Source organism: Megascapheus bottae, chromosome 5 (genome assembly GCF_031878675.1).
Source record: "Megascapheus bottae isolate mThoBot1 chromosome 5, mThoBot2.hap1, whole genome shotgun sequence".
NCBI classification, from domain to species: domain Eukaryota; kingdom Metazoa; phylum Chordata; class Mammalia; order Rodentia; family Geomyidae; genus Megascapheus; species Megascapheus bottae.
The window spans coordinates 45,276,330-45,299,745 of record NC_143513.1 but is presented as its reverse complement, the minus strand read 5'-3'; the positions used below and the strand labels follow the sequence as shown (position 1 = coordinate 45,299,745).

The window sequence follows — 23,416 nt, the reverse complement described above, 5'->3', positions numbered from 1 at the left end:
AGTTTCTGACTCCCCAGCCTTTTTGCGCTAGCACTTAGAAATTGCTTCTGGTCTCAACAGCATTCCCCTATCTCTGCAATGAACAAACTGTTTCCCCTGCCCCCCTTCTCCCCAAGGAAATTCTGTGTTCTGACTATGGATTTTGTTTGTTCCTTTCCTTTTGTTTTTAGGGACTGCATGAAAATGGGAGAGGTAGATGGCAAAAAGATTGGCTGCACAGTTAGCCTTCTGGTTAGTACCGGTTCCCCTCGTCCTCTGTTGACCCTCACCTTTGTCAAAGAATTATGATTAGTTGATTGGTTTTTTTTGTTTGTTTGTTTGTGTTTGTGTTTTTCTAATATGCAACATGATTTTTCTTTTTCCTGGCTGTTTCTTAGAAAAGTTGAGAAGTGTTTTTTAAAAGAAACACAGTGAGCTTCAAGTTGAAAGAGAGCCCAGAAAATCCTCAGCTCTGAAGGTTGCAGAATGTACTGTCACATTCAGGCAGCTGTAGCCCAGAGCTTGATGGGACCTGAGTCCCAAGGAGCTTCTGTCCCTATGCCTCCCCCGCTTTGGAGTTTTGTGCCTCTCCCAAGAACAAACATGGTATCTGCAGACAGAAGTCCTTTCACTTCACTGACAAGTTCTCCATCCGTCACCTTTTCCTTCTTCACAGGACTATAATCATTGTAAATTTTAATATACATCAGTAGTATCCTCTTTTGTGAACAAAGGACATTTTTCTGTTTAACACACTAATTTTCACTTTCTGGCCTCTTTGCAAATCAAATGCATAATAGCACTATTGTTATAGATTTGCATTAGAACCAGGATGACCATATAATTAATCACCACACAGGCCATTTTTTTTGAGAGTAACATTAAATATCATGTAAAGAAACTGTCTAAACCAGATTTACCTAAAATGTATATAAAGTGTCATCTACCTAATTTTTCAGATAAAGTGGCATTCTTACTATAGAACAACAGTAACCACAAAAAAATCATACATTTAGACATTTTATTTTGTATTTTAATGTAGGGTAAATAAATGAATTTACTAATTTCTTTAAACTGGATTTGAAGTAGAAAAACAGTGATTGTTTCCGGTTCTGACTTTGTGACTGTCCTGGCTTTTTTTTCATATGTCTGTCGTCTGTCAGGAGAGATGAACCCTGGTCATCCATTCTGAGCATTCGCCCTTGTTCTCATTCTTAGTCTGCTCATGTGACTCCTTCACATGCTGCCTTGTCCTCTTTGCCCCACACTTTAATTCAGTCTTGTCATTGTTCATTGATTTCAGGCTTTCTCTTTTGTTTGTTGGTTCTTCTCTCAGTCCTTCTTCAAAGCCTATGTCTTATTTTTTCTCCTTTTACTTATTTTTGTTTTGTTTTTGGTGTGTCTATGTGTCTATATGTGGGTGTGCATGCACATGCAGCACTGCTGGTATTAAATCCAGACTTTGCACACACTTAGGCAAGCACTCTGCTACTTGAAATGTTTCCCTAAATCTTGCCTTTCTTACTTTGATGGATTGATTTTGTGTTGGTACTGAAACTTTAACTCAGGTTCTTGCACATGAGGTTTCTGCTCACTGGTGCTTTACCATTTTTTTTTTTACAGTACTGAGGTTTGAACTAAAAGCCTGTGCTTGCTAGATAGACATTCTACCACTTGAGCTACTTCTACCTATACCCCCTTATTTACTTTTGAAATTGAATCTCACTGTTGCCTTTAGCCAGACTAGTCTCAAACTCTCCATCCTCTGGTCTCTTCAAGTATCTGGGATTACAGGGACTGCATCACCCCACTTGACCCACAACTTTCACTTTCTCATAACTGTCATTGTATTTCCTGAGGTTTTTTGCTATAGTGTTTTACATGTCTGAGTGCGTAACTCTGTCCTTCTCTGTCACACCCACATCTTCTCATTTTTGGATGGTTACATCTCCACCTCCAATACCAATCCTTAAAGACAGAGCTGAGTATCTTGAGTCAGGCTGCATCTTGTTCCTATTTGAGGCATTTTTTAAAAATACTCTTCATCATGAGACCCAACAGTGACCTCTTCAGGCCATCAGCCTAAACTTACTGCATCGGCCTATTTATCTTTCTCTCCCCTAGCAGATTCTGAAACCTGAACATAGTCAATCTCTCTGTGCAGCCTCCCTGACTGTTTCTCCCACTTTCTGCTTTCTTGATTTGATTTTTTTTTCTTCCCACATCCTACCTCTCATGGCAGTGTTTGGGGAGTACCGTTCTGTACCCTTAACCCTAGCTGTGCTCCAACTCCAGGCAGAAAATCTCAGAAACCTCAGAGCAAAGCCTTTATCCTTTCCTAAAGAGATTCTCTTCTACTGTTCTCATTTTCTTTCCCAGGTACTTTCCATCTGGAGATACACAGTTGAAGGCACTTGCTAAGCTCATCTCCTCAACTGGTACAGAAAAAGAGACCATTTCCTTGGGCAAAAGACATTATTTATACATTGCTCCAAATGCATTTTTTTCTCCTTAATAGAAATAAGTCCAAGACTTGGTAAAATCAGTGGTCCCCATCCCTAATCTCTTGAAACAAGAATATATACTGGTAACTATGCAATAACCAAGAAGAGTCCTGGTAGAAATGTTAACATTTGGAAAGCTGTTCTAATTTCAAGCCAGCACAAGAATACTTATTAAGGACCAGATACATCACTTAGAAGCTAATCTTCTTAGCTCCTACTCCATATGGAAAGTACTTAATGTTTTCTAGCAGCAATATGGTTCTCTTCAGCCATTCACTTCCTGCGAGATCAGTTCCAGATCCTCTTCAAGCGACCTCTGGCTTTCCCTCTAAGATCAGAACTAAATGCTAGTGTTAAATTGGTAAGAATGCATAATATTTGACATGACTAATACTAGGAAATGTGATTATTATTTTTTTCCTTGTGTCACAAGTTCTTCCAAACATATGTGAAAGATTCTTATCTTCCAACGGGAGAGATTTTTTTTGTTTTTAGAGAAAGCTATTAATTTATAGAGTAATTGCTTATTTTTGTTCTCTTACCAGAAAACTATTAGAGCAAGTCATCCTTTAATAATGTAAAAACCTGCTGTGGAGTTGTTAGACTATGTATGTGGTACAACAATTCTTGCTAATTAAAATGATTTTGGTTATAATGAGAGAGATTGGAATAGCATTACTTAGTTTTTTAAAGAATGTCAAAATCTACAAGATAAAAAAGAAAAGGAGGGGGACAATGATATAAATTGGGGAAACTACTTTTTATTTTACTTTACTATCTTTAAATAATTTCACAAAGGGATTACCATTCAGCATGTCAGGCTATGCATGTTAATCAATAGCACCCTTCATCATTCTTCCTCACCCCTCTCACCCCCACCTATGCCCCCAACCGGGGAAAAAGAATACTTTTATACTGTTTTCAAATTAATGTGAGCATTTCCAAATTGGAAGAGTCCCCAGGCTGAAGAATGGACTCCAGTCAGATATGGGAAGATACATGTTTGAAGGTCATCAAATTTCAAGTCCAAGTCCAATTTAAGCAGGCACATTGGCTTGTTTGGTTCATTATTAGAGCCTTGGCTAATGAACCAACTTTAAAAATTCCTGGGGTTTTTTTCTCCCCCTAAAAAATGTATCCATCAGGGCTGGGAATTTGGCATAGTGCTAGAGTGGTTGCCTAGCATGCACTTAGACCCGGGTTCAATTTCTCCATACCCTATACATAGAAAAAGCCAGAAGTAGTGCGGTATCAAGTGGTAGAGCCCAAAGATGGTGCTCAGGCCCTGCGTTTAAACCCGGGACTGAAAAAAGAATTTTTTATCTGCCCTCCAAATCAATGGGTTTATTCTTCTCCCTAGTCATTACTCCTCATTTTCCGAACAATAAAAATAGTAGTTGAAGTGTAGTAAGCAGGGATTTCACTGTATATCATCTGCCTGTTTGGCCTATGTGGAAATCTGCGTAATCATATTTTTGCTGGATTCTTGCTCCATTTGCCTTTATACCAGTGTTTCCTAAGTTCAGCAAGGGCTAATGTACTACATAATGTAAGTGAGGAAATAGACATGGATGCTTGTAACTGGGCCTTTAAAATGCTGGTGGTGATAACCAGGAAAGGAAAAATGGAGCTTTTGATGACTATTGTTACAATGACTTAGAGAGGTTTAGTAAAACCTAGACCACTAGACCATTTTTTCTTTTCTTTTCTTCCTCTCTCTCTCTCTCTCTCTCCCTCTCTCTCTATCTCTATCTCCCTCTCTTTCCTTCTCTTTCCCTCTCTCCTGTTTGTGCGAATCATGGGGCTTGAACTCAGGACCTGGGCATTGTCTCTGAGCTTCTTTTGTTCAAGGCTAGCACTCTACCACTTGTGCCATAGTGCTACTTTTGGCTTTTTTTGAGTAGTTTATTACAGAGAAGAGTCTCTTCCAGCTTTTCTATGTTTGTGATACCAAGAAATCGAACCCAGGTTCCATGCATGCTAGGCAAGCACTATACCACTAGGCCAAACTCCCAGTGCTATGGCTCAAGTGGTAAAGCAGTAGCCTTGAGGAAAGCCCAAGGACAGTGCTCAAGCCCTGAGTTCAGTTCCCTAGGACTGGCAAAAAAAAAAAAAAAAAAAAAAAAAAGCATCACACATGCTTTCCTGCCTGAGCTGTCTTTGAACTGTAATCCTCAGATCTCAAATTCCTCATTAGCTCAGATTGCAGCCATCAGTACCTGACTGACCTAGATTTTTTTAATATATATATATATATATATATGGTATAAACTGCAAACAATTAAATGCTAACACAAGTAAGAAATGCATAATTACATCTTAATTACAAAAATAATTTTCATTTATTTTACATAATGTAAAGGAGAAACCTTTTTACATAATGTTATACCTTATTTTACACAATACAACCTTTACATCATGTAAAGGCTTCTCCTTTACATTATGTTTCACATCCTAAGACTTAGATTGTGTATGTGTACACACACACGTACATATAAGTGCTTAAACTTAAGATCTCCTTTTCTCTCAGCTTACTTGCTTACATCTGGTGTTCCACTACTTGAACCACACCCCTAGTCCACCATTTTTCTGGTAATTGGAGAGAGAGATCTTTTCTGACTGGGCACTCCTGTTCTCAGCCTCCTTAGAACCAAGGATTACAGGTGTTGACCATTAACATTCAACTAAGACCTTTTTATAAGGGTAAAATAGATTTGAAATGCAAACCAAAAAAAAACTATTCCTTTGAATTTCAGTGAGCATGCTGAACGAACAGTTAATCAGTTACATATTTTTAGGTGAGTAGGCTGTGCCATTGACTACAAAGTTAATAAAAAATAATTCAAAGCACGCATACAGACTCTCAGACACACACACACACACACACACACACACACAGCACAGGCATCAGCAATCAAAAGTTAGAGACAGGAAATTCATGAGTTTCAGAAAGTCTGGTATATAATGTTACCCTACCAAAAAAATAATAATAAGGAAGAGAGGAAAAAAGAAAGAATAACCCAATGTTAACCAAATGTGCCAACTTAACCAGTAAATGCTGGAGGAGTTTAAAGTCTATATTCAATGGAAAATCTCACAGAGCCTCCCTCTTTAATTATAAAAAGATAGTCAAGATATTCATGTGGAAAAAAAGCTTTATGTCTCCTGACTCAACAAAGTAAAAGGAAAATATCCATAGATCCAACTTTTTAAAAATTTATTTTTTTTTACAGAATTTCTATAAAACTGAACTGAACAAGGAAGAGATGTATATACGCTACATCCACAAACTCTATGATCTGCATCTCAAGGCACAGAACTTCACAGGTAATTCTGTCTTTGGCTGAGCCAGAGGGAAGTGGACTAGATACAGGTGTTATTAAACATGGTATCCTTTGTTTGGTGCAATTAGCACTGAGATGGCAGTATTTCTGCTTTCGAAACTGAAATGTATTTCTATTTATACCTTACTAAGTACTCTAATTTTTTGCTTTCTAACTTTGAATAATTTTTTTATAGAGGATGCCTTGGAGATTACAAAAATTCACACCTAACTTTTTATAGTCTTAGCTAGTGATTTACTTCAAGTTCAGTAGGGAAATTTTACAACAATGTATACCCCAATGTCCTCCCCGTTTTGTGTTTTCCTTGCTACCCCTATTGCCAACATCGACCCATATTGGAAATTACTGAACAATGGCATCATTTCTTTGCTGTCATCATTCATGATGTTAAATAATTTAAAAATGCTTTATTATGTTCACTCAGATATTGACCAGTTTGGTTACTCATTCTCCATTGGTGAAGTTTTCAATTTCTAGCATTTTCTTTCTGCCTGAAGAGCATGATTTAGTAATAATTCTTTTAGAGCAAACCCAGTGATAGAGAAGTCTAGTTTTTCTCCACATGAGAATGTCTTTTTTGCAGCTTTGTATTAGTTAGCTTTCTGTTACTGTAACCATGGCTGTGGTAATCAATTTATGATGAAAGAATGACTTATTTTTGGCCCGTCATTTTACAGATTAAAGTTCATAATTGATTAGTCATGTTGCTTTAGAACCTGTCTTAAGGCAGCACATGGCAGTAGGGAACTCACAGTAAAGCAAAAACATTTGTGCCATGGCCAGGACACATGAGAAAAGAAAAGGAAAGGTCCCTACAGTTTGCCTTGAGCAGCCTCAAGTGGCCTGAAACTTTTCACCAGTCCCATCTCTTAAAGTTCTTACCACTTCCCAGTACTACCCAAGTGGGGACTAATAAGCCTTTAACACATGAGCTTTAGGAAACTATTCCAGACTTAAATATGACAGACTATCATCCCTAAAAGGTATTTGCCAAATGCAGGATTCTAAGTGAACAGTTCTTCTGTTTTGGTACTTTAAAAGTTTTGTTCCATTGTCTTATGTGCTCCATAGTTTCTGATGAGAAATATGTGATTATATGCATTAACCTATCAGAGTGTACCTTTTTTTGCTTACCTTCAAGAATGTATCTTTGGAGATAGCACCAGTAGCTCATGCCTATAATTTTTGTTACTCAAAAGGCTAAGATCTGAGAATCATGGATCCCAGGAAGGAAGTCTATGAGTCTCTTAATTTCCAAATACTTACTAAAAAGCTGCTGTGGCTCAAGTGGTTGACTGTTTAACTTTGAGTTAAAAAAAAAAAAAAAGGAAAAAAAGGCTCAGGGACAGTACCTAACCCTTGTCTTCAAGTCTGAGGACCAATGCAAAGAAAAAAAAGTAATGCATCTTTGATCTACAATGGTTTGATTATTATCTGTATGGACATTGTTTTCCCTCCTTCAAGTTTAGCCTGTTGTGTTGGCAAAAGTTTAGCCCTGTTCGGATTTCTCCATATGGTTTCCACCCCAGTTTTTCTCTTTGGGCATGTATAGTTAGTCTTGTTAAATACTGAATATTTGTAAATATTTTATTTGTTATTTTTAATAGTTATAATATTTGCCTCATAGGTTTCTGGGGTTCTGTTCATTTTCTCTCTAGCTTTCTTCTTTCTACTACTCAGACTGGATAATTTCTACTGATTCATAGTTAAGTCCATTAATTGTCTTCTGTCATCTCCAGTAAATCAGTAAAATTTTTGTTTTTGTTATTGAATCATCTACTTGTAAATTTCCCATTTGGTTGTTTTCTTTTTATAGCTGCAATTTCATTGCAAAGAATTTCTCTCCTTTCAGTCATTCAAAAGTGTTCACATCTACTGCATGGTACACAGTTATAATAGCTACTTCATAGTCTGTGTCGACAATTCCAATGTGTGAGTCATCTTTGGGCTGGCATCTGTTAATTGGCTTTTCCTTTTGAGAGTTATTTAGCTTCCTGGTTTTTTGAATGTCAAGTAATTTTGGATTACATCCTGGACCTTTTGAGTATTATGTGGTAACATAATACCAGTCTCTGCATTCTGTTAACAAATCTTCTAGAGAATGTTGGCTCTTTCAAGTTTAACAATAAATCAAGTTAGGTTTAAACCTCAAGTCCTGTAGCACGTCCTAAAGGCTATGGTTCTACTGTCAGTTGGGCTCCAGAGCCAAGGGTAGATCTTCATGCTTTGATGTGCTCCTCACAAGGAGTCTGCTGAGGCCTAAGTAGAGGAGGAAGAGTCTTTGGAGTGACTGCTACCAGTGCTGTTTCTCTCACTGCCACCACTGCTCACAGCCCTGCCTGGAATCATGGAAAAATCAGAGGAGAAAATAACTCTACCCTCATAGAAACCTTAGATCCGGTTTCCTGACTAGAAGAGCTTTTATTGGATATTTTTTTTTTGGCCAGTCTTGGGCTTGGGCTCAGGGCCTGAGCACTGTCCTTGGACTTTCTCAAGGGTAGAGCTCTACCACTTGAGCCTCAGCACCACTTCCAGCTTTTTTCTATGTATGTATACCGAGGAATCAAACCCGGGTATTCGTGCATACTAGGCAAGCACTCTACCACTAGACCAAACTCCTGGCCCCTTTATTGGATATTTTATAGTCTCCTTTCCATTTGAAGTTCCAAGTGGTAGGAAACATTAAAGCCAGAGATAAAGATGGCAATAATAATAATGATAATAACAACAACAACAATAATAATAAAATCAAACTACTCATACTCTATTCTCTATGTGTTGGTTTTCCTACTTGGTCATGTCTATTTTAAAGCCCCTTCCAGTGTTGGCTTTGTATGTTCTGTCAAGAGTATTTAGTTGTAATCACTGGACAGATAGAGTACCATGTACTTACTGAATCCCAACCAGAGCACTTTCATTGGATTTCAGAATTGTGGATCATAGGCTTTTGCCACACTACTCTTCCAAGGCAATCATTCCTGTAATGGCTCCCAGAATTTAAATCTGCCTCTAGCTCTGGCTCCACCATCTCAGTAGTATCACTGTTTGCTCAGTGTGGAAACTGATACTGTCCCTGACCCTAACTTTGCCTAACTTCTATCAGGAGAGTCTATAGAATCTCAGATTTTATTCCCTAAATAGTCTCTCAAAATAATTTCCTTTTATCATTGGCACTTTTACTGCCTCACTGAGGCCTTCATGGTGTCTTATATGAACTCCTTCCTGTTATCTTAGAGCAGAGTTCAGCAAACTACAACCTTCAGGCAATCCACCTGCTTCTTAAGGAAAGTCTTATTAGAATTCAGTTGTGCACATTCGCTCATGTAATGTTTGTAAGTACTCTGTGCCAGCAGGGAAAAACTGAGTGGCTGAGATCAGCCTGAAATAATGATAGTCCTACAGTGAGCCTAGATGTGGAGTCTGTGGCCGTCTTCGAAACAGTTCCCGATTCCTTCTCTCGATAATAACAATATTGTTAGTTTATGTATTCTATAAAGTAATTTTAATATTTTACCGAAAACCTATCATATTTATGCCAGTATGTGTCTATTCATCCTTATGTGTACAGCCACATATCCTCTTTCCATTCATTAGAATCAGCACCTTCACAGCTTTTTCTTGAACTCTTCCACTTTCTTGCTATTTTCTTTTTCTTTTCCTCACAGGTGTACAGCAGCTGCCTTTCACCTGATTCACATACTCTGAAGTGACCTTTCCATCTCTTTTCCCTCAGCACATTTTCTCTGATTTCCATCAAAGCACTTATTACATCATTTTTATTACTAGCTATATTTTAATTTAAGATACACATATAAAAATGTGTGTGTGCTATGTATGTATATGTATGTGTATGTAGACAGGCAAATAGATAATTTCCAGTAAAAGGGTAAGTTTCTGAGGAGAGAAAAAATGTTTTCAAGTCCTTAGTTTTCTAGTCATTTTTTAAAATAGTGCCTAGGAATATGAGATCTAAGTAAATATCAATAATTAATTCAGTGATTAAGATTTCACACCTAGTAGCCAATTTTCCTTCAATATTGGTAAATCCTAAATCAATAAGGAAACAACCTAGTAGGCTTGTTTCATTTTAAAAGACCATAAAATAAGAAATGAGAGAGGAACCAAGGCCAGTCAATTCCAAATATGGAAGGATATATTTTGGTCCTCTGAAACTAAGTCTAGATTTATCTGATACTTTAGAAATAGATCTCTTTGTTTACTCAGATACAGTTTTATGTCCCTATTATCGTAAGTCACGTTATTCTCTCTTATGGCATTTCCTTCCTCTCCTACATCCTCATTTGTGTGCGCACACGTGTGTGTGTGTGTGTGTGTGTGTGTGTGTGTGTGTCCTTGAAGAAAGTGAAAGGGATGGGAAAACCTGTCTATGTTTTGAAATGAGTTAACCCTTCTCCAGCCTTCTGTAATAATCTCTCATTCTCCATCCATCTCCATTCTCTTGTTCTCTTTTTCATGAGTGTCCTTAGTGCACACTGCTCAAAATAATGCTATGTCCCATATTTAATTTGGGATTAGGGATTTATGTTTAAAATTACATACTTTTTAAAAGGTTTCCCAGGAATCCTCTTTCATATATGTTATCTTCTACATATATAGGAGAATAAACATTAAGTAGTACAATGAACATTTATAACTTATTAACTTGCACATAATCAGTATCACAGCCTGTCACGTGTTTGCTTTAATAAAAAAATTTGCACAGACTCCTCTACATAAGCCATTTTTCTTAAGTACATCCTCATTTTTCCCAAATCACAGTCTGAAGTGGTAGTTATTTGTCTTCATGCTTCTCTCGGGCCACCATTTAGTTATTTGTCAGCTTCTTCTGGCAACCTGCAGCCTCCCAAGGGCAGCTGTCCACACCTGCCATCCCAACATCCTTCACAAGCATTATTAGAGAATCATCATTTGGAACTAGAAACCTTTATTGTTCTTTCTTTTTTAAAAGTATGGTTGTGGGTTGTGGGATATGCACTAAAACAATATCTTAACCATTCTAAACTATACAGCTCAATGTTTTAAATACATCTAAATTGTTGTGTAACCCATACCACCATCTACCTCCAGAACTAGTTCATCTTCCCAAACTGAAATCTGCCTCCCCATTCTTCCACTCACACATCCCTCATCCAGCACCTCCGCCATTCATCCTTAGGCTAGTAGAAGACTTTTTCTTTTTTGTTTTTGTTTGGGAAGGAGGATGGAATTTTGTTTTGAGTTTTCACTGCACTTCTATGGCTTCTTTGGCCCTTAAAAATTCTGTGTATTCCACTACTTGGCATTTACCAATGGTTCAGAAACAAGGACATACTAAACCCACTAGCACAAGGATGTTCATTGCAGCACTGCACCCCAATCGTCTGCCGCAAATTCCGGGGCAGGAGCACTTGGTGTAGGGCTCAGGGGCCCAACCTCAGGATCAAAGGGGACCAAAAAATCCCTCCTCAGGGTGAGGCTCTAAACCCTTTATTTCCTGAGCAGCAGGAGGGCTAACTCTCCACAACTCTGAGCACTCCTCAATTAAAGTTTCCTTGGCCCTAGATGTAACTGGGCCAGGATAAAAGCAGGCCTTAAGGGCAGACAAAGTCGGACAGATACCGAGGGGAGGGTCCTCTCCCAAGTTAATCTTCCTCCTTCTCACCAGGCGCTCCACGCAACCCCAGATGGCCCAGTTGAACAGATTGGCCGCCATTAACGCACGTGTTAAGGCCTCCTAGACCTTCTCAGCCTGGGGATCTGAAATCTCCAGTAGCAAAGATATGGAACCAACCCAGATGTCCCTCAGTTGATGAGTGGATCAACAAGAAGTAGTATTTATACACAATGGAATTCTATGCTGCTGTCAAAAAGAACGACATTGCCCCATTTATAAGGAAACGGAAAGACTTGGAAAACATCATATTAAGTAAAGTAACAAGACCCAAAGGAGCATAGGCTCAATGGTTTTCCTCATTTGTAATGATTAGTACAAACCTTGGACTCTCCTAGCAGAGGATTGCAATAGCTCAGACCCTAGATACAGAAGGTCATATAGGATGAGGCTAAATGAAAGAACCTCTAGCATATGGAAATAAGAGCTATATATATAATGTGATTGTTGTTTCTACTGTACTATGTTATTTCTCATCTCTTTTGTTGTCCTTTGGTTATTCTCATATTGTTACAGTATCTTACCTTGTTACCTGGTATATTGTATATACATTTATTTGTTTATTTGAAATAGGATAGAAAAAGGGGGAAACAAGATGAGGGGAGGGAGTGGAGGGAGGGATATGGGGACAAAAACATGACAAAGGGTATCAATGTGTATCAAGTACTGTACCTTCTATCTGGCAAATATAACTGTAACCCTTCTATTAATTACAATTTAAAAAAGAGAAAAAATAAACAAAAACAGAAAAAAATTCTAACTGTGGGTCCAGGAGTTTGGCCAAGTGGTAGAGTACTCACCTAGCATGCACAAAGACCCAGGTTTGATTCCTTGGTACCATATACATAGAAAAAGCCAGAAGTGGTTTTGTGGCTCAAGTGGTAGAAAGCCCAAGGACAGTGCTCAAGCCCTGAGTTCAAGCCCCAGAATTGGCAAAAAAGAAAATTCTAGCTGTATCATGTATGTTAGCCCCTCCCCAATACCAGTTGAAATTTGTTAGCCCTTTATTGCACTGAAGAATTTAAGTGGTGATAATTTTTATTTGTTTTCTAAGCATTCTCTATTCAATGTCTCATAGTCCCTAAGGAGCTTGCTTATGGGTTTCTTTTTTTTCATATATTTTTTATTGTAATTAATAGAAGGGTTACATGATATTTGCCAGATAGATGGTGCATTAATTCCCATACATGGATACCCCTTTCACATGTCTTGGTCCCCATTTCCCTCCTCCTCACCCCCACCCCTCATCTTGTTTTCCCCCGTTCCCTATCCAATTTCAAATAACCAAATACAAATATATCCGATATATCAGGTAACAAAGTGAGATACTGTAACAATATGAGATAACCAAGGGACAGCAAAAGAGATGAGAGATAACATAGTACCTTAAGGACAACAATCATTCATTATATAGCTTATGTTTCTATATCCTAGAGATCCCCTTTCATTTAGCATCAAACTATATAGCCTTTTGTATCAAGGTTTTGCTCTATTGCAAATCTCTGCTAGGAGAGCCCAAGGTTTCTACTGATTATGACAAATGAGGGAAACCATTGAGCCTAAGTTCCTTTGAGTCTGGCTTACTTCACTTAATATGATTTTTTCTAAGTCTTTCCATTTCCTAACAAATGGGTCGATGTTGTTTTTTCTGACAGCAGCATAGAATTCCATTGTGTACGAATACCACATCTTGTTGATCCATTCATCAACTGAGGGACATCTAGGTTAGTTCCATATCTTTGCTATGGTAAATAGTGTTGCAACAAACATTGTTGTGCTGGTGGATTTAGTATGTCTTTGTTTCTGGATGATTGGGTAAATGCCAAGTAGTGGAATTGCTGGGTCATAGGGGAGCTCTATGTTTAGTGCTTATGGATTTCTTTACCAAACAAAAGTATGTCTCCCCTCCCACATCTTTGAGCTGGATGCAATAAGAAACCCTTTAACAGGTTTCTTAGACACATAAGAAATGGACAGTATAGGGGAAGGGGAAATTTTTTAAAAAATAAGACAAAATACTATGAACTAAAAGATTCAATGTACATCTCTGATAATTTCATCACAGAGAAGCCACTAGTCACTAACCTGCTCTCACATACATTCTGGACATGTTTTTTTACAGTAGACCAAAATTCAGGATATAATGTTTTCTCCCATTTGAAGGGAGATAGTTTGAGGTCCTTTCTGAAAATACCTGTCTCCAACTTGGCTTCCAGAGGCTGCATACACCCTGCTGTTGTATGATGAGCTGCTGGAGTGGTCCGATCGGCCCCTCAGAGAGTTCCTGACCTACCCTATGCAAACAGAATGGCAGCGCAAGGAACACCTGCACCTCACCATCATTCAGAACTTTGATAGAGGCAAAGTAAGTGGTCCTGCTCTTGCTATCTTCTGTGGTGACTAAATTGGTGGTCCTTTCCTGTTATTTCTAGGGTATAATGGCTACCATCTCAAGCAAGATTCCTCCGACTAATGTACATTGGAAACACCCAAGAGCTATTGAAATGTAGATTCCAAGGCCTTGGCCCTAGCCATTCTGATTCAGTAGGCCTGACATGGGGCAGGAGAATCTAGGATATAACAAGTGCCAGGAGACTCCATGCATAGGACCTCTGTACCAGCCTTTTGTGAACACTAATCTTGACTGATAGATTGGTCTATCAAAACATAGAGACTAGGTAAATGAAGTCCAAGATGAAGGCCTCCCTCAGCAAATTCAATGTAGCTTCCATAGATAACATCTTCACCCTCTGTCCTTACATAGTGGAAGGGGTAGCTGGCTCTTATTTATTTAAAGGCACTAGAGACCTTCCTGCAACTCCACCTCTTGACCCGATCACCTTCCAGGATCCTTGGGAGTTATCATTTCAGCATATGAATGGAGAGCACAGAGACAATGACACCCAGCTATTTTATTCTCAGAAAAACTATCATCACCTTTCACCAAATTAGCATGCATTCTGCCCCATTCAGCATGTTTTCAGGTGCAATAAAGGTGGCTGGGTTTGTTAAAGAAGTGTATGGCTGGGGCCAGGAGTTTGGCCGAATGGTAGAGTGCCTGCCTAGCACGCACAAAGACCCGGGTTCGATTCCTCGGTACCACATACATAGGAAAAAGCTGGAAGTGGTGCTGAGGCTCAAGTGGTAGAGCTCTAGCCTTGAAAAATCCCAAGGACAGAGCTCAGTCCTTGAGCTCGAGCCCAGGACTGGCACAAAAAAAAAAAAAAAGAAGTGTATGGCATGCTTTATCTATGTATAGATGTTTGAGGTGATGAAAAATCCTATCTGGCCTAATATAGCAGTTGCTTCCATCTCTCCACTCTGTCTTCTTTGCTGTTCTCTGAAGAACAACTGTGAACCTGACCACCACTATTAATTTGATTCGAAACCTTGGATGCTTTGGTGGAGTGTATTCAATTTAAATATCTCTTCCTAATCACAAAGATTAAACAGAAAAAGTGAAATCTAACCAGTGACAATCATTCTTTTATTAAAAATTTCACATATATAATAAATTGTTACAAAATCTCATATATTGGCCCGTTCTAGGAGTTCTGTGCTGAATCAAGGTCATGTCCATGACTTTGAGGGCACATGGCTCACTACCTGTTTCTCTAAAGCCAACAAGCTACCGATAGCTTATACAGTCTTAAATGGATAAAAAGAACTGAAACAGTAAAGTTTCATGGACATGGAAATGACATGCAGTTTTCTTGTGGCTGCAGATTCTGACTAGAAAATAGCCATAGTCATTATTGCCTACACTTGCATGCTATAACAGATGAATGAAAAGTTCTCATAAACTCGAAGGCAAATACTTTAGCCTTTTGCAGGAAAAGCTTGTTGATAGCTATGCTGGATCTAAGAATTTTTGCATTTTTTCCCTGAGGGCATCCTGATGGTCTTAAGACAGGCTGTAATGACCCAGATAATTGTCAGTTGCAAGTTATCCCAGCAAGGGCTCTGAAGGACCAGCATGGTCCTTCAGATGATTGGGTTTTAGGATCAGTGATACTTCCCTTTCAGCACTGAAAGCCTAGGAGTATCCATCTATGCAGCCATTGTGGGACTGCAGTTATTTTCAAGGTGATGGTTCCAAAATAACACCAGAAAAATACTGTTTCTGTACCATATTCTAATGACTTGTCACGAACCATGATTTCCAACTTTTCAGTGATTCTTAATAATGTACCAACAATTGCACAGTATTTTCACATTTGAAATTTCAGTGATTCAACCCAAGCTCTGGTGTAAAGACAGGAGTTAAGCGGTTTGCTTACAAAGCAGTTCTCTGCTGACCTTTGAGTGGAAGTGAGTGCGGTAGAGAGTTACATTTCTGTCATTCTTCTGTTCAGTGTTGGGAGAATGGCATCATCCTGTGCCGGAAGATTGCAGAGCAGTATGAGAGTTACTATGACTACAGAAACCTGAGCAAAATGCGGGTAAGGTACCTTGGTGCATATTAATCGGGCTCTAGTGTCTCTTTCTGATTAACTTGAAGGCATGATTTTGTGAAATCAACTTGTGATCATCTTGATAGGCTTTGCAGAAACCTCTTTTTAAGATAAGGTTTTTTTCCCCTGAAACATACTCAATTATTTATACAGAGAAATAGCAAATTGATCTGTACCATGCTTTTGAGTAATATACATAAACTGAGCCCTTGATCAGTTTCTAAAGTATCTGAAACACACCAATCTAATTCAGGATTAATATTTTTTTAAGTTTATTGTGGAAAATCTCCACAAGATTTGAAGAGCTTCCCAATTGTACACAAATCTCTGTGACAATAGACCATAATCTGCAAAGCAGATTAATGAAAACGACTAGCTAGCTTACTTTAAAATAAATTAGGGCCAGATTCTGTGTCAACTCAATTTAGCTTCAGAAATGTGTCTTTGCTAAATTAAAACTGTGGTTTTTAATACCAAAAGCTTCAGGAGTTTAACATTCTCTGTTCCGCAGTCAGTTGTTTTGTATCCCCTCACTTTAGGATCCAGTAAGTGTTTGCCCTCCAAGTCCTTACTCTTTGGTGGTGTGAATGTTTTGTGCCTTATTGAAGGTTACAATGTGTGCTGTGGTTTTTCTAAAGTTCTAAAACAGGATTATCAGGAGCTGGATGCCAGTGGTTCGTGTCTGAGAATCACAGTTCAAAACATATATATATATATACATATATATGTATATATATATCTATATCACAGTCCTTTTTTTTTACCTGCAGAAAATACTCTGTACTTTGGCATAGAACTTCATGTCAGCGGTTCATTGCTAGCTCCTCTAAAATGAAAACCAAAGAAAGAAATCTTGTTTTAACTCCAATTCATCATGCTGACTCTGGCAGGCACTGCAGCTTTATATAAAAGCGTGGCCCATCATTTCTTGGCATCCAGTCTCTGCGCAGAAGCGAGGTTACAGTGTTTACCCATGAGAGCCCTTGGGTGCTGTAGTCACTAACATTTTTATAAACCTAAAGCAATACACTTCAAGCCAACTGCTCTTTGGGGTGCTGTTACTGGGGATGGGGGGAGTCTTCAAGTGCATTTTTAGTCTTTTTCAGGAAACCCTGGGGAGGATAAGCCCATCAACTGTATGCATTGTCAGAGACATGCTCAATTGCTTCCAGCCCAAAGAGCACTTGGCTCTATAGGACTCCTTATGTTTGGCTTGTTAGTTTACCCTTTTTCCACCTATTTGGGGGTACACCTTTCAACTACTTACCAGGTAATGGCATCTCCACAGGGTAAATACATATGGCACAAGTATTCTCCAGGAAGTATTTGCCTGTAATCGTTCATGGTAATTTCTATTAAATTATGAAGAAAATATTCCTTCTATTAACTATGTGCCTCATGTATTCTACTAATAACATTACCCTGTGAGCAAAGCAGAATTGAGTCATCATAACAGAGTTCTTATGGCCTGCCAATCCTAAAATATTTTCTCTCCAAACATTAAAAGAAATAATCTTGGCCAATTTAAAGAACACAATTTTGTTGATTGTTTCTCTTCCTTTTCTGCCTTGTAATGAAAATGACTTTTCTATAGAAGAAATATCTTCTCTTAGTTGTTCTCATAGAGAGGACGGTTGGAATGGAATAATTTGAACTTCTCTGGTACTTTTCTTAGATGATGGAGGCCTCATTGTATGACAAGATCATGGACCAGCAGCGTCTGGAACCAGAGTTCTTCAGAGTTGGATTTTATGGGAAAAAGTTTCCATTTTTTTTAAGAGTAAGTAATATACCATTTAATTTGTGTGCATCCTGTATAGATTTCTCAGCAAAGAATACTAAGATTTAAGATCTTTTTTAATGATATCTTGTGATGGATAACAAGGTAGACAGTGACATGATGGGATTTAGATAAGATTCTAGTTTACAAATATCACATTAATATTAATCTAGAGTCTTTCACTTTGAATAATTTCCCAAAAGATCAAGCAATCCATCCCTTCCTAATTATTTTATAAACCATCTTGGGTGATCACAGTTTGTCTTCTATGATAGTCACTATTTCTTCAGCCTGCAATTTCCATTCAAGAAAAATGGGGAGGGAGAGTTCTTCAGGATTTAGAGTCCCTGTGAGAAACGCTGCAGTTTCACAGGGTGTGGAAATTTTACCTACAGAACTATGTGAGGAGTGTTGTCTGTTCTTTTTGCTGACTTTGTGTTAAGGTAAATGTCACCCAACAAAAAAATTCCAATGTATTGCTAATAGAAGCTTTCTACAAAGAAAAATTCCCAGACTGTCTAAAGTGCTTACTAGGTAATGAAGTAATCAACTCCGTTCTTTAAGTTTTTTACCATTGGCCCAAGTACAGTTTTATATGGCTGAGTATTTATAGAAGACTTGATTATAGCATACTGAAGTGCTGAATAATGCTTGTGGCTGAAAAGTTATGCTTAAAAACAGTTGGTGAACATCCAGGTGCAGTGGCTCACACCTGTAATCCTAGCTACTCAGGAGGCTGAGATCTGAGGATCAAGGTTCAAAGCCAGCCCAGGCACAAAAGACCCTGAGACTCTTATCTCCAATTAACTTCTAGAAAATGGGAAATGGGGCTTGGCTCAAGGGTAGGGCAGTAGCCTTGAGCTGAAGAGCTCAGGGACAGCACCCCATGACCCACCCAAAAAAAAAAAAATGGTGAACAGAGGAAATTTTTATTCTCACACACTTAAGGAGAACTACCCTGGATAATTGGTGCATTTGAGTCAGTTATAACTTTCGATCTCAATGAGCAAATATTTTAATATTTGGATTTTAGTATTTGGATTAACCCAAATCCTTCTTTAACTGCCAATATAGGGTGAAAGTACAGGATGAGCAGGAAAGGACAGAGATCTCCTTTATTTAGCCATCATTCATTTTGCTGGGTACATCAGAATACAGACTCAGAAAGTACATTTGTTTGTACCAGAAGGTGTCACTTTCTTTAAAAAAATTTTATTGTGTTTTATTATTGGGGTAATGTATAGAGGGTTACAGTTACATTCATCAGGCTGTGGGTACATTATCACTTCTTGAACATTGATACCTCTTCTCGTGTTTTTGTTCCATTTTTCCTCTCCCCACACCCCCTCCCAATTCTCTTGTTTTTCCCCTTCCCTTCCCTATTTCAAATAAACAAATAAACATATATACAATATACCAGGTAACAAAGTAAGATACAGTAACAACATGAGAAACCATATATATATGAATATTTACTTACTGTTTGTAGTTTTTATCTTTAATTTACTTTTGTAAATTAAGTACTTGCTTTGTTTTTGTGCTGATATGGAGCTTGAATTCTGGGACTCATGCTCTCAGTTGACTTTTTTGCTCATAGTTGGCACTCTACCACTTGAGCTGCCATTCCCCTTCTGGCTTTTTGCTGGTTAATTGAAGATGAGAGGCTCTTAGGTCTGCTTGGGCTGGCTTCTAAGATCCTCCTGAGTAGCTAGATAAAAGGCACAAGATACCAGTGCCTGACTTGTTTGATTTGATAGGATCTTATTATGTATCTGAGGCTGGCCTTGAACTCATGATATTCCTTCCACTACCTTTTCTTTACCACCACACCTACCTTCTAGTTTCCCTCCCTCCCCCACCAAGTCCCTTTCTACAGTTTTGCAGTTCTTCCTTTGGCTGTTTTAATGCAATCATAGGAACCAAAAACTGTGAGCTTTAGCCTCTTTCAGACATAAACTGTTCTCTCCATTTCTTCAAGGGCATTAGACCATGAGATGTCACAACTTGTCTCAGTTTTAGTGGCTCCCAGTTTGGCTCTAATTAACCAGGCCAGAATAGCCAGAGCTCAAGCCTTGGACACTTGAGCTTAAATCTAGTACACATGGATAGAGTACTTGAAGACATTGAGTTTCTGGCTGTAATGTAGAGTAGGGCTGGGTGACTACTTCTCAAGCTTGCACAGATTAAATAAGAATAGCTTAGTGTGCTCAGTAACTGCAAAATGATGGAAGACTCCAGATTGAGCTGTCAGGAAGACTTCTATCACATGTAACCAGCTTGTTAAGGTACTTTTGGAAAACCTGTCCACCTTTCTAGCTTTCTGACTGGATTCAACAATGGCTTTCAGCCTTCGACCTCAATGAGAGTCCTGACCTACAGAATACTTACACATATCCTAAACCTAAAACAGCCAAAAGTATGTCCAATATTTGCCAAGTCCCTAAAACTCTTAAGACGGATCCAGCCAGGTAAACAGTTTCCTGGTTTTCAGAAACCAAGCTGAGCTGGTTCTGCCAGCCCTCTGAAGGTGGTAAAATAGATGAGCTCAACTTTTGAGGCTAATCTTGGAATCTTTTCAAAAAGAATTCAATAAAATACATTTTTAGTTCTTATATCTACTTTCTTGTCTTCCAAATGGTAGAATGTCATTTAAAAATTAGACATCAAGTTTATAAAAATCACCTGCATCTGGCACCCATACCCATGGCTCACACCTGCAATCTTAGCAGGTATCCAGGGGTGAAGGGAGCTGGCAGGAGGATGGACAAAGATCAGGAAAAATGATGACTTAAGGCCAGCCCAGGCAAAAAGTTTGTGGGACCACCATTTCAAACAGTAGCAGAGCGCAGTGGTGCATGCCTGTCTGTCCATCTGTGTGGGAAGAAAGGTCAAGACAATCGTAGTTTCAGGCTAGCCCAGATAAAACATTTCATTAGGTATTATATTAGCAGAAATAGCTGGACACAGTGATTCCTGGTATACGGAAAACATAAAAAGGGGATTATTGTCCAGGCTGAGCCTGGCAAAAAAAATCAAGACCTTATCATCTCCAAATTAACTAGACCAAAAAGAGCTGGAAGTATGGCACAAGTAGTGGAGAACTGCCAAGCAAGTGTGAAGCAGTCAGTTCAAATTCCAGGGTGATGAAAAGAAAAGAGATTGTATCCTCAACATTTTAAGTTTTGCTTTTGGTTTTATATTCTGGTGCTCTGAGAATCGCATACCATTATATTTCATGTAAGGGAAGAACTGGGAAGAGTGAGACACTCTGTTGAGTCTTATTTAAAGCAATAGAGATCACACTAAAACATCTGTGTAATTTAATATGCACCAATTAGAAAAGCAATAGAGAGTACGTGCTTCTTTGCTCGGAGTTTTTAATACTTGGGATTTTTTTCCAGGCTGTGGCATGGATTTTGTCACCATTGTAGTTTAGTGATTGGTCTGTCACCAACATCGGTCATACATTGTGGCTTTTCTGTGTGACACCTGATTTCTTGTTTGTTTCTTCCTCAGAATAAGGAGTTTGTGTGTCGAGGGCATGACTACGAGAGGTTGGAAGCCTTCCAGCAGAGAATGCTGAATGAGTTCCCCCATGCCATCGCCATGCAACATGCAAACCAGCCTGATGAAACCATCTTCCAGGCAGAAGCACAGTGTATCCACACCTAAAGCAGCTGGGTTCCAGTCAGGTTGCTCCCACTGCTAGCTAGAGAGCATTTTCCTGCAAGGCTATTTGGCCGCAAGTCCCTTTTCTGGAGTTTCTTAGCCTGGTCATCTGATCATCTTAATGTTAGCTTAGCTCATTTTGCACAGAATTTAATTGCTCTATTACAATTACAATGTCAGTTGAAAGGAAAGCCTTTAAAAATCCCATTGAAGAACTGTTTTTTTTTCTTTTTAATTAAAACTCCTTCCTATCTCAGACCCACTTTTTTTTTTTTTTTTTTTTTTTGCCACTCCTAGGGCTAAGGCTCAAGGGCCTGGGCATTGTCCCTGAGCTTCTTGAAGGCTAGCAATCTACCACTTGGGCCACAGTGCCACTTCCTTCTTTTTCTGTTTATGTGTTACTGAGGAATTTAACCCAGGGCTTCATGTGTGCTGGGCAGGCACTCTACCACTAAGCCACATTTGCAACCCTCAACCCCACTTTTTGAAAGCTCCTTTTTAGTGATTTCCCTTAGAATAATTCAAGGAAATAGAGAGTTATGGTCATGATGTTCATCATTCATCTCTTTTTTTCTTCTTAGTACTTCTATTCTGAAATGCAGACTGGAAGAGAAAGAGGAAGGTCCCATATCTTTCAGGTGACAGTCCTGGCTAGTGCTTAGTAATTGCCATGCACCTCACATTCTCTCTGCCAAAACAAAACAACCCAGGAAGTGGAGCTGCCCAGGGATTAGGCACAGGGCCCCGTGCTCCTTCAGCCAGTCCACCTCCTTCTACAGCAGTGATCTGATGCCTGTGACACTTGCAGTTAGCCTTCAAAACAAGACCCAAATGCAAGAGAAGTAAGAAAGAGTATCCCGCTGTCACTCTGTTTGAGAGGAGAAGGAGGTGCATATACAATTAAAGATGGTAACCTTATTAACATAAGAGTTTAAAATAACCACAAGTAAGCAAGCACTCTGCTCCTCCATACCTGTGTTATGGGTGCCACAATTGTGGGCCTGGTCAGAGAAGCACACGTCACTGTCAGTTGTCAGTGTTCTAGTTTCTTTCTTTGGTTGGTCACATGAAGCTGTATATAAACTCACAAATGAGCAACAGCTTCAGAAGAGCTATGCACACACTAAAGAGTATTTATGTTCAACTAATGTACAACAACATTATGTACAACACTCTTCGGTACTCTGAGTACCTAGGACTCAAGCCATCCTTACCTATCTGACCCTGAAAATACCAGTGGTACAGAGATTCACCTTGTGTAAGTCTCCTAGCATTAATTAATTCAGGGCCTTCGTGTGAAACATGGTATGAACTGAGTTCTTAATATCATCTTTGGCATTTTTTTTTTGCCAGTCCTGGACTTGGGCTCAGGGCCTGAGCACTGTCCTTGGATTTTCTCAAGGCTAGCACTCTACCACTTGAGCCTCAGCACCACTTCCAGCTTTTTTCTATGTGTGTGGTACCGAAGAATCGGACCAGGTCTTCGTGCATGCTAGGCAAGCACTCTACCACTAGGCCAAACTCCCGGCCCCAACTTTGGCAATTTTTTAAAAATTATTTCAGCCTCAATGGAAACACTAGATTGTTGCCTACCCTCCCCTCTACACAGCTCAGCTCAAGCCAGACTTCTTTGAAATGTGCCAAGTCCCTCCTTGACTCTTGAATCCTAGATTTGCAGATATATGCTGTGACTCCCATTCCCGAGAGCCAGGAAGTCCTGCAGAGAGAAGGTGTTCCGGACAACATCAAAAGTTTCTATAAAGTGAATCACATCTGGAAATTCCGCTATGACAGACCATTTCACAAAGGCACGAAAGATAAAGAGAATGAATTCAAGGTACCAGGCAGTCCTTGTTGTTCTCTGTCCTCTGGGCTCTGTTAGGCTGTGGGGTTCTTGGGGACTGACCCTTGAGAAATATATATGTGGTAGAGCCCCCAGAAGGGATTCTGGGACTCCTTCAGTCTACTGGGTCTTCAGCTCTGCTGTGGAGTGGAATGTTACTTTTTTCACCAAG

The 23,416-nt window shown here is 39.0% G+C and overlaps 1 protein-coding gene across 1 annotated transcript in view; it reads left to right on the top strand.

The window, feature by feature from the left end:
- Dock4 (dedicator of cytokinesis 4) overlaps positions 1–23,416 on the top strand; it is a 440,321-nt gene that overhangs the window by 382,978 nt on the left and 33,927 nt on the right. Inside the window, exons 35-41 of the mRNA XM_090333045.1 lie at positions 171–231; positions 5,717–5,810; positions 13,715–13,863; positions 15,854–15,940; positions 17,628–17,732; positions 21,249–21,390; positions 23,072–23,238. Of these exons, the coding sequence (XP_090189171.1) occupies positions 171–231; positions 5,717–5,810; positions 13,715–13,863; positions 15,854–15,940; positions 17,628–17,732; positions 21,249–21,390; positions 23,072–23,238 (805 nt within the window). The remainder of the gene's footprint in view (positions 1–170; positions 232–5,716; positions 5,811–13,714; positions 13,864–15,853; positions 15,941–17,627; positions 17,733–21,248; positions 21,391–23,071; positions 23,239–23,416) is intronic.